Source organism: Apteryx mantelli, chromosome 2 (genome assembly GCF_036417845.1).
Source record: "Apteryx mantelli isolate bAptMan1 chromosome 2, bAptMan1.hap1, whole genome shotgun sequence".
Classification (NCBI taxonomy): domain Eukaryota; kingdom Metazoa; phylum Chordata; class Aves; order Apterygiformes; family Apterygidae; genus Apteryx; species Apteryx mantelli.
The window spans coordinates 127,898,187-127,910,751 of NC_089979.1; the positions used below are offsets into that span (position 1 = coordinate 127,898,187).

Consider the following 12,565-nt stretch of genomic DNA (forward strand, 5'->3'; position numbering starts at 1 on the left):
AAACACTCTATACACAAATAATAATGGACCTCTGTGAGCATTTTTAATTAGTCTTGGAAATCATAAACGATTTTATGCTCGAGATTTTTTTTCTCTTTGGAAACCATAAATGAAGGATTTTCTAAGTTGCATTTAGTATTGCACAAGGCCCATGTTATGAAAGCTTTTAAAGCAAAAGCTTCAGTGATTAGTTACAATATCATGGTTTTGCCCCTTCTTAAGTGATATAGATAAAAGTTTTTCATGATGATATTTTAAAAATATCTGCCACTTTTTCACAGTCTTTGTATGAATGAACAGTATCTGTGTGGAAAAAAGCTTCTGAAGACACAGCAAGATGATGTAGGGCAGCACCTGTAGATTTCATCACCTATTAGAACACATGAAAAGTTTGGAGATTTTCATGACTTGTGCAAGTTAAGCTTTTTTGATTTACTTGTTATTAGAGGCACAAGCTAATAAAGAGCAGCTAACTGGAGATTTTAAGCAGAACTTGCATCCTAACAATAAGAAAAACAAAAGTATCTTCTTAGTCGTACCGGGGAATAGGATATGCTTTCTTTCTGCTCTGGTCTTTATCATGAAGCTGTCCAGATGGAGGTCTCTAATTGATGGCTAATTCTTTCTTATTTAATTCTTGCAGGGTATGTGCAGCTTTACTTTGGTGCAGATTGCCCAGCCCCTCTTTAGGTTTGCTTTGATTTCTCATCTCATATTAAATTATAAGTCTCAGTGATAAGACATGAGCCCACAACCAAGCAAATACTGAAACGCTTTGTCCCCTACCAAATCCTGCTCACTCTTGTTTGATGTGTGAGAGATCGTATCTCCTGTCACAAACCTGCAGCTCGTAGAGTCAGTAACCAGTGCAAGGCCTCTCTTTCTTGATCTTCCACTTACAGTCTAAGTCAAGCTTTTTGTCATGTAGCTAATATGAACAAATTATCTCTCTCTGTTTGTTTGTTTTCTCTCTTCCCCACAGGTAAAATTAGTATTTTCAAAGGAACCTTCAAAGCCGATGGCTCCACGAATCTTACCAAATCCTCTAGCAGCTGCAGCAGCAGCTGCTGCTGTGGCAGTGAATTCCCCTTTCAGTCTTCGAACAGCCCCAGCAGCTACCCTTTTCCAGACTTCAGCACTTCCTCCAGCACTCCTACGACCAGCTCCAGGGCCTATACGGACCACCCATACTCCTGTGCTGTTCGCTCCTTACTGAACTCCAAACAGGAATTAATTGTACTGCAATAATTTTTCAAATCAAAACAAACAAAAAAGAAAATCAAGAAAATCATTGAACTATGCAGTGTTTATTTATAGTTTAAAGTATATATGAAGAGCCAGGACTTTTGATAGAGAACTGAACAAATTCTAAAAGGGGGAATGGGCAGTATTTTCTCCAGATGAGAGCATTCCTCCCCAGTATTGATCGTTTTAGAACTGATCTCCAGCGTTGACTTGTAGTGACATATAAAACTTACAAAGCCTTTTGACTGTGCTTTTTGGCACATATTTCCCTGCAATGTCTTTCCTGCTTTATGAAACAACTTACAAATTTGTCTAAAGGGCATTAACTGGTTCCAATGTACATTAAATACTTTATTCTGTAGATTAAAGAAGAAGGAAAAAAAGAAACACTGTGAATAGTAGTACCCTTACCAATCCTCCTGCCAAATCAGCAGTTACTGGGTATTTATCTGAACAAAAGTAGTTACAATAGATGTCTTGTAAAACAGTAGTATTGTGTCTCTATCTATGCCACTAGGTTTCTAACTGAGTTGCAAAAGATAAAATGAACAAATTATGTCACTTTGGTAAGTAGTCAAAAATGATGACAATAATGTGGAGCTGTTCCTGGTGAGCAAAAATGATTTTCCTCACCTGCAGAAGAATGGGCATGAAGATAATCTATGGTTAGGACAAAGCAAATGGTAAAGAAGATTTAGTGGAAAAAAAAGTAAATCCATATGCTGTACACAGAATAGGGCAAACTTTTATTTAGCTGAGAACATATGTGTACAGTGTGTGTATATTCAAAAGGTGTAATACATACAGGATTGATTAATGTTTAAGGCATGCCAGTGGACAGCAAAAAATACACTCTTTTCATGAAACAGGCATGACACTTCAGTGTTGAGCAGAGAGAAGACACAAATGGGTTACACATAGTCATAACTAGCAAATGAAAACCAAGAGAGAAATCCTGGCCTCATTTAAGTCAAAATAAGGTTCCCCCTGACTGCAATGTAGCCAGAATTTTATCCCAAGAATGGCACATATTCTTTTTATATCATACCAGTGGGAGTGTCTGTAGATGCAGGTAACATATTTTTGCTATAGGCATAGTCTTAGAAACAGATCTATTCTCTTGTTTTATTTCCTGCTGATGTGATATAAAATGTTTTAATATACATATAAAATGTAAACAGCAACACACGAGATACATATTATGAGATAACTGCACATTATGGGTTTGGAGCAAATACAACCTTTAGGATCTGAAGGGACCCTTGAATTCTGTAGCTGACCTTTATGTATGGACAGCATAAAGCCTTATGTATTTACTGTGAGGCTTAAAGGGGTTGACAGTGTCCCTTTAAAGTAAGATTTATCAGGGGTATATATAGATATATTGTATATATGTTAGAGTAAGAAAAATAACTTATAAACAGAAAATCTACTATATAAAATAATTATATAACCATTGACTTTCACATGTGGGTCATTAAGTGGTAAGTAACAAACAACAGAGAAAAAATAGACATGTCTTGAATCTGATTCTTGCTGCCTGCTTTTTCCCATAGGGAGCTGAAAAGTATCTATTAATATTTTGGAGTGTGCTGCTGAGTCACATGCAACCACTCTGATGTGTAGCTAAGTGAAATGCCTACCATACATTTAGGAGGAATAAAAATTAAAAACATAATTTAAGTTTAGATGGGGAGATAATTTAAAAGATTTTATTAAAATGTAGTAATGCAAAATATTGACCATGTGGTTGCTATCTAATACTGCCTGTGGTTAATATGGACAGTTGGGAGATCTAGAAGATGGGAATATACAGCACTTTGACTTGCAGTTCATCAGTGAGCCTTCCATATACATTGGTATTTGCCATTTTTTAAACCTCTCTGCATATAGATTTTATAAAAAAATATATAAAAGAGAAAGAAGAGGTTCCATGGATGTCTGTGTCCAAAGAATTCCAAAGAGATACATTTATTTATCTACAAGTATTAAAATAAGTTCTATATTATGTATATGTATTTCATCCAGTTTATTTGCAACGTTTGTGCCTTGAAATCAAATGGACTTTTGGTTGTATTTAATTCACTCCGATGTAGACATAAAACAAGTGCGATGGTGATTTCAGGGCTGGTTACTAGCTGTATTGCTTTGGCCCAATTTCCAAAAAGAGAGGAGTATGGGTAAGTTCCTGAAGCCAAGTTTAGGCACCTACATAACTAGGGGCTGACATTTAAAAGGGCTCCATACTCTACAGCTCCCAGTAAGGAGGCAGTAAACAGGCCAGCCTTCAAAACCTGGCCCTACCGTTCAGTATTTAGAAAATGTTTCCACTTATTCGGGTACCTGAATATATCATAGTAACGTTAAACTCCTCTTTGCAAAATCTTGGCCTTGGGGGTTTTTAAGCCTACTTTCAACCTTCCTTCTTTTTGCAGAAGTTGTAATGCCATTGCCAGCTGTGTGTGAATTCCTCCTTGAACAGGGCACTGGTTTCTAGCTGTGCTCCCTGAACCGCCGCTTGTCTCCAGAGCCTTTTGTAATAGTCCACGGAATTAACAATTTGCTGAACAAGCCGAGGAGGACTGGTGTTGTGGGAAGGGAGATGGGCTGGGGAGACACTTTCTCCCATGAAATAATACACAGACTGGAAAAGAAGAGACTGTAGGCTCTTAAGCACGGCCTTCTGGTACGCGGGTACCTGCTGTACATCCTGCCGTGTTGTCACGATGCCATTAAAATCAACAGGCTGATCCTTGCCAAAACATTGAGGCCTGTGGCATGTATGGAGGCACAGTACTAAGGGCAGAGTTAATACAAGTGTTGCTAGAAATAGGAGTGTCATTCCAACTACTTACATCAGCTAATTCGCAATGACACTTTCAGTTTTCTTGGACCTCTTTTGTCACAGTGCTCTATGGAACAAGTTTTGTTCACACAAGTCTCTCTTAAATTTCAGCTGTAAACAACAAACTCGATTCTTTTTATGTCTCTTACTCACTACCTAATAAAGGATAAAGCCTAAATGTTAGAATGTATAGTGGATTTTCTGTGCCTTGCTGTTCCACCCCCTGTTGGTCGGTGACAAATCAACATACTTGGGATGTTAGCACAACAGTTTTATATTGTATATATCTGTATATACATATGTATGTATGTATGTATACACACACACACATATGTGCATATGTATATCTACACGTGTGGGTATTTGTATATATGTATATACATACATACATATAAAGGAAAATACTGGCAGAGCAGTCTGATTGGACAAGGGGAGCTTCCAGTCACAGGTGTGACCACAGCAGCTGAAAAAGGCGGTAGCAAACAGAAGACACCTTACACCTACCTATCAATGCACCAATACAGAAAGCACTGTAAAGAAAAATGTGTCATCATATTTCATATTACAGGAACACTCCAGGACCAAGAAGAAGCCTAAAGTACACGGAAACAGATCATTTCATCCAGGACACAGTCACTCACTGGAATAACAGTGTAAAATCAGGCTGTAGGGCAAGGGGTGGGTATGAACTCAGAAAAGCAAATAGGTTCAGGGATGTTTTCTTTAATTCTATACAAAGTGTTAAAGAATGACTGTTCTGTTCTAACCCAAATACATGGTATTTTTGTGGGAGAGATATATACTTTTTTTTTATGCTGTCTGCTTTTTTCCAACTATCTTTGGCTTTAAACCTTTGTTCTGAAGGTTCATCATTGTTGTGAACCATGAGATTAGTTACCTTCTTGAAAGCTGCTATGAAAGCTGACTTTGAGATATCAGTAAGCAAGTGGTATAAAGATAATCTGAAATGAACTGGAAGAAAAATAAATGAACTGGCCATGTCAAGTAATATTGTATTTGAAAAGTATACATCTTTATTTTAAAATAAATTAAAGTTATATATAATTAAAAATAGCTAAATAAAGTTAATATAACTAGAAGAATTACATCTGTCATTTTAGTAGTGGAATACCACAATTGGCTCTGTATTTTAAAAGATGAAAAGACTTTTTAGATGCTGAATCAATGCAAGGGGGCTGTGGGTAAATTTAGTGTCTCGTACTTGTTATTTTTCGGTTATGCCAGGAACACCATAACTGAGTGGATTTACCTTTAGTTGCTTCTGCTTCAGTCCCCAAAGATACCATAGAGTATTGGCCCAACATGCCCTGAAAGCTGAAATAACTTCCTCTTAGGCACCACACCTGCCTCTGCCTTCTGCTCCCTGTGAATACATAGTTTTTAGGCTCTCTTCAAAATGTCCTGAAAATTTTCTATCTTAATAGCTTTGATTTTTGGAAAAAATAAATATGTCCATTCTAGACATAAAACCAATGTTGAAGAGTGAGACACCTTGTTACAGATTTAAAAAGCTTTCTTAGGGATGCCAAGATTCTTGCTGCTAGGTCTGAAGCACAGAGACGCAAATTGTTTGGCTGCTGAAATTCCTTACAAGTCAGGTGGAGTCAGAAGCCTAAAATGCTTCTTAAGGATCTGTGCTTTCTATTAAAATAGGTGCCTAAGTTTCCACTTTTAAAAGTGACTTCAGCAGAGTTCAGGCTTCAGGGGTCTAAGCACCTGCAGCCCACAGGAAAATAACAGTAGAGTTCCTAGTTAGATGCATTTGAAAATGTTATTCTATCCTATTACATAATTCTTTTACATTACACGTGGCCCTGTCCTGTCTCTGTAGCTGTGAGCACCATTACTGCAGTGCCAGCAAGTCATAGAAGCTTCTGTGCTGAGATTTGGTGCATGATTGAAAGACAAAGTGCACTACTGATAAATTCTACCTTAAACTAGCTGAAATCTGAAACACAAGAGTTAAGAGTTTAACCAAGGACAAGAGCGTTATGGCCCCTCATACCTGCGGGTTTATTAAAATTCAGGACCATTTAAGAATAAATGTAACTATCTGGAGGATGGTTATTACACAGCCTGAACTGAAATGTCAAGGGGCTGAAAGAATCTGTACTCCAGACCCAAATTAAGAGTACTATGAAAAACATAATGCTCTTAACCCTGGGACTCCTGAAAGCAGTCACAAGGCTTTTTGATTTCAGTAGAGGCAATTTTTTGTCCTCAGTGCCTGAGGCCTTTTGCAGTCATGCTGTGTACTGCAATTAGGTATTATTCAACTCTGATTCAGTATTGATAAATAAGCTTGGCTGAGACTGAAACATGACTCAGTGGCTGCCCAGTTTCTGTGATCAGCTTCATGCTGGGGTGATACTTGCATGGTGGAGAAGTTAGAGGAGTCAAAGGACTCAAGGTAAAGAACTTGGGAAAATAGTTTGATTTCTTTTTCTTGTGCAATGTTCTTATATGGAACTTGTAAGACATTAACAAGCTGTGACATCCTGGGTAAAACATATGGCCCTTGAAGGTCGTGAGATCTTAACTTTCAAAATAATTCATTTGTTGATAAGGAAGAACCCAGAAGATTTTCTTAGACTTACATACTTCAGTTAGTTTTTGGCAATGGTCTTCACATTATTCCTACTGTCAGCACACAGACATTTGTGCTTGTTCACAACAGGAATTGAATATTTGATCCCCATAATTAGAAACAAATTTACATATTAAAATTCATTATACAAATATTTGACACTCAATTACAGGAGACAAGACTTTTCCTTTGAAGTCAATGCATTCATGTCTGTTCCTACCAGGCAAGATATCATTGCTTCTCATGAACAGGTTGGTCTCCAGAAAGGAAGTCCATATTTTTTTTTTCATGACTAGTTGATTTTTCTTCCATGATTTTTCTTTATTCATATTTTCATCTCTCATAAGACTGAACAGAATCCAGAAGTTTAAATATACATTTAACAAGTTAGTGTGCATCAAGCCCAATGATGGATCATTCGATCAGAGCGAATAAATTAAATAAAATTTTAAAGCAGCAGTGTTGTAGTAATAATAATACATTGTCAACAGAAAGCACATGTGTACTACAGTGCTCTTTGCCTAATCTAGTCAGGGTTTTATGACACAGTCAGGTCTTTAATCTTTCACAGTTTCCTGAAATGTTCATCTTTTTGGATTCTTCTAAGCTTTAATTAAATGTAAATTTTATTTCTTATGGTGTTCAGTAAAAATAGCTATGCTATTTTTGAGAGCAAAGGCAATAGAAAAAAGGATAAAAATCATAAACCATTTTCTCACTACAAATGCCTGCAGCATTTATTAGCAGTTCAGACCTTTCTCTGCTTGCAGCCGGCTGATGGCTGGCATTTGCCGTGGGAATAGTTCTCACTGAAATGTGTATCAGGTGAAAATTTTCTGCTCAAAACATAGTCTGCCAAGTGCAGATGGTTTTTTGGGGCACAACAAAATGGGAGATGATAGTGTATAGGCAAAGCTAAGACTTTATAACAGCTTGTGTGATGTCCCAAAAACTGCCTAGTGGCTTGAGGGGGAGAGGGAGAACCTGCTGAGCAACCTCACCAGCTGCGGGTCCTGTCCCTTCACTGCACATTCATGATGTGGTCATTCTAAGGGATTTATAACACAGAAGAGGCTGATTTGAAAAAAAATTCCTGATTTGAGGATTTCCCTCTATTCCACAGCAAGTACATCAGTTTGGAAGACAATGCCAAGCCCTAAAGTGCGATCCTTTTTTCAGAGTAATTTTCAATGTAATCTTGCCTGTGACGCTATTGTCAGTCAGATCTCTGCTCGAATCTCTTTGGTTCGTGAGAATAAAACCATGAAGGTAAGTTTTCGCATCCAGTAGGAGCACCTGAGAAAAAAAAAATGTAATAAGCCTCATGTCCAGTCACTTTTTCTTATTTTTTGCAATTGCCTAGATCCTACCAGGTAGCTGAAATGTAGGTGTAAATCGAACATAATGGTCAGTTTCTTTCTCCTACTGTTTTTCATGGTTTTACAAGGAGATGAAAAAAGGCATAGGTCTTTATCCAGTGATTTGCACCCTAAAATCTCCATTTAGTCAATTGGACAAGCGTCTGTACACACACTTTCTCTCTGTGTGTACTGTGCAGCTGTTTCTCTCCCACCTCTCTCCCAAATCACCTTTTTGAATCCCTCAGAAGGATGGTACAGTACAAGGAGCATTAAAAAGAAAGAACCTCCCCACACACATGTATATGCATGCATATATAATAAAGTACCCTTTTATTCACTTCAGTAATATAATCTAACCAAACACATGGATGGAGTCTTGTGCTATCAGTGAGACTGGAAAACAGGAAGGAATTTACGGCCTTTGGAATCAGATCTTCAGGCCCTCGCTACAGAATTGACTGCTCTAAGTGGTGGCCATGGAAAGCAATCTCCTTGACTGCATTGCAGTGAAGCCTTCTCTCCATCTGGAAAAGATTCCCTGTTCACTTTGGGGGCATTTTGCATGGCAGGCAAATCCTTGGAAGAAAAGCTAGAGCTATTTCCATCTCCTTTGCAAAGCCATGAAAATGGTAGGGAAAAAGAAATTGGCCTTTCATGTTTTATTGATTTCTACATTCCAGCTAACTGTCAGGAACTTTGCAGCAGCAGTAAATACATGAGAAGATTTTCAGTTCTGCTCCATGAGACAGGATGCGATGGATCACTATTCCATGCAACAGACATTTAATCCAGAGCAGTCTGCAAATCATCTGCTCTATGCTCCCTACACACTATAAACGTGTAAATTTTAATAAAGAAGCCTTGAAGCCCCAAAACCTACAATGGACCACTGAAAGTAGTGGACATCAAGAGCATCACCAGTGTCCTAACATGGTGAGATGTCAAAGAACAGCTAGGAAAACATCCAGGTGAGTCCAACACCTGCGCTAATAAGAGGACAATAAACAGTAATGGCTCCTGGCAATTTAATGGGTGGAAGTTTGCTCTAAACCCAGGTGTGGGAATGAGTTTAACCCTGATGAGTATAATGCAGCAATCAGGAACTGGAGAGGTCTGTCAGCATCATTAAGTGTTATGTCTCTAACTATGGATGATCTCCAGCACGGCAGCAGAAGGCCCCAGACCTGAAGCCATGTTATTCATCAGGATGGGGAATTTTTTTTTCCTAGGCATCACAGGTAACCAGCACAAGTCCTTCATTAAGCAATACAATGCACTTTCAAATTAGCAGGTACTGAGAATATGGAAGGCTTCACAGAAATTGGCCCTGATCCATTCACACTTCAGAAACACTGTAAATTTCAATGATGTTTTTATAAGTCCAACAGTAAAGTTTCATGGTCTGGCTGTTTGCAATGGTCATTTTGACTGATAAATAGTCAATATAATATCTCTAAAAATGGGTGGAGGGAGGTAATGGGGGCTATTATAACTGCTATTTAAACTCCCTCAATATCCTGTCTGAAGCCTTTTTTAAAGGTCAAAGTAATCAACCACATGGAAAAGGCAGTGTGCCAGAAAACAGCTGTGTCTTCTCAAAGGTAGGTTAGGTCAGACAAAATTATTACTATTTTGGTAATTTCTTTATTAGGCGATGGTAGATTACTTGGTCTAGATCAGGCTAAGTATTTAAGATAATACCCCATAAAAATAATTAAATTGGCACTATGAGGATTCAGAAAACAATTTTAAAAGAAACTAACTAAAGTGAAGGCTACATGGATTATAGTGTAAGGAGAGTTACTAGCGTAGGGAGCAACTGTTCCTCAGGATCAAGTTCGGGTTGTATTTGGTTTCACTGGTGATTTTGCACACTCATGGAAAAGAACATGTCCTCTTGAAATTTTCTGATAACAAAAGCTAGGAACTATCTATCTTCCAGAAAGAATAGAATGACCTTGAGAACTAGTGTAATAGAAAGGAGCTGAAACTCAGCAGGGAAGAGAGGGACAATTATGTATTCTGAAACTAATAACAAGTAGCTCTAAGAACTCAGAAGCTGGAAATAGCTGAAGAAGAAGAAAAAAATAGATTTTTTTTTTTTTTTTTTACTATTGGTGACAATGAGCCACAAATTTGATATAGCTGATAAAAAAGGCAAATGTTAATTGAGATATATTCTCCTTTATATCATCATAAGTAGAAACTTCATGTAGTGACAATTTTGATAAGTCACAATCCAGAACAATTAAGTCTTTCTAGAAAAGATTTAGAAAAGAGTTGAGTGGTAGTAGAGAACCTAGTTGATGCGAAGAAATATAATAACATTTACTTGTTTAGAATAAGGAGAAGAAGGCTGAGGGGGGTGGGAACCAATTGGTCCTCATATGTCATGGGATGGGAACAGTGGTAACCATCAGCAGGAGAAGACAGATATTCAAGTTACAAGGCTTATACTTGAATAAGTAGAAGTGCATGAATAAATGTCTACAAACTGGCCAGCATAAATTGGCTAGAAAGTACAAGATGCTTCTGTTAGAACACTGAAGTAGTCAGAAAAGAAATCTAAACAGGTACAGTGGAAGGAAAAAACGACCTGTTCTTCAGATGGCCTTCCTTCAGGTTATGAATGGATCTCTGTGCTGCATTTGCTGAGACAGTAGCTGACTAAACACAGTATTCCAGTTAGTGGTTCTGTGTTGCTTTTGCTCCATGAGTATGCTTAGTGTGCCTCTCCAAAAGATGTCAGTGACTTTTCTTCATGACTAGATGAGTCAAGGGGAGAAATATAAGAAATACAGGAGTTTGCATCTCATTGGAAAAGGACTTTTTGAATCTTGCCCTGGGTCTCTGTTGCTGATCATATAAATCCCATTCACAATCACACTAAAATGACAAAGGAACTAATAATATTCAGGCAGAAAATCAACTGTTCTAAATACAAGGGTAGGTGGATATGTATAGTGGTGATTTTTTTGGACATTGTATGTCAGCTGGAACAGTCTGTCGCATTCCTGCTGAAACAGGATTCAGTATTGTTTTTCCTAGACAATCTAATGTCAAAATACATCTATCATGCTCAGTTGCTAAGCATAGTTCATGCTTTTAAAAATTCAGACAGATGAGTGAAAATATTTAACAGTGGTGAAGGCAAAAAAATAAATCTCTAGTTCACTGAATTCGTGAAAGTATTCAGAGTTCATCAACCACACTTCTAATACCGCTAAGCTTCTTAAATATTGCTAATCTTTTATCTTGGGCAAGAACTGGCTTGGGACTTTATGGCTGGGCATCACAAAGGGAGACAGAGACCTGCAACATAGACCTTGCAACACAATAAGCAGCTGAAATCAAATTGCAAGGCCTTATCTCCTCCCTCATTTCACAGACTCCTCGCTCAGGTTGCTGGATCCTGTGAATTGCATGCTTCAGTGTGTGACTGCCTATACATTGCATGGTGGGGCCACATGCTTAAGGACTCATCCAGATAAGCTGTGGAGCTCCTAAAACTTAAGCAGTAAAACAGAGGGTTTATTGCAGTTCCTGGACTGATTATGTTATATCTGTGTCTTAGCCTTTAGCATTCAGTTCAGGCTCTATATAATAATTAGGTGAATAAATTGCCACTTGACATCTGCTCATCTTTATTTTTAAAATTCTTATCCTTCCAAAAGTCATAGACTCAGTTCTTTCAGGAGGGACTGGATATAAACTTCATGCTGTGGCATATTGTGACTACTTTTCTGCTTTCTATTTAATCCCATATTTTGCTATTAACCAAAAGCAGGGGGGGAGGACACCCCAAAAACTATGAGTCAAAGCTCAACGGTATGTTCACTATGTTTATTAGTTGATTTGGAATAGTTTTCCATATGAAGTGTGTTCCAAAACATTTTACAGAATTAAAAGCTTTGTGTGACTACAGCATAAAAGCATAATCCAAAATGTCTTGGCTAAAAAAGAAGCCTTCTGTTTTCCTTACAACTGAGGCCAAAACAATTTTAATTTCTGGCTTCTTAATTAATGTTAAATACAGTTTAGACTGAGTTTCTCATCAAACAAATATTGCAGCATTTGTAGATCTGCAGTTATTTGTACATTGTCTTACCTTTAATTTGTGCATCCTGAGTATGAGAGCAGTTAAATTCAAAATCTTCATAGCTATGCCATCTGTTAATGGAAGTCTGTAATTCAGAACTATGCAGAGCATGGTTGATAATTTTGTCATTTTACTATAGCTTGACTGTTTTTTATTTATTTGTGCAGTAATGGTGCCTAAAGGTTCTAACTGTGATCATAAAATAAGAATTTCATTTTATGATAAAATAGAGAGGTCTTAAAAATTGTTTTCATTACAACCCATAATAGACCAAGAAGCTTTTGCAATTTTTCATGTGCAAAGAACAGCCACTAGGCTGGCAGTCTGTGATATGAGATTCAAGTTAATCTATTTGTTCTGATTTTTGTCTGGAAACCTGAACATATATTAGGATCTAGGTAAGGTAA

General features: G+C 37.5%; 1 protein-coding gene across 6 annotated transcripts in view; it reads left to right on the forward strand.

Annotated features, from left to right (window-relative positions):
- The window catches only part of ZNF385D (zinc finger protein 385D), a 445,449-nt gene extending 441,169 nt beyond the window's left edge, over nt 1–4,280 (forward strand). For all 6 annotated transcript variants that reach the window (XM_067291510.1, XM_067291512.1, XM_067291513.1 and 3 more), the window contains one exon: nt 983–4,280. In XM_067291510.1, coding sequence (XP_067147611.1) covers nt 983–1,216 — 234 coding nt within the window. In that variant the 3' untranslated portion in view covers nt 1,217–4,280. The remainder of the gene's footprint in view (nt 1–982) is intronic.
- The last annotated feature ends 8,285 nt before the right edge of the window (nt 4,281–12,565 follow it).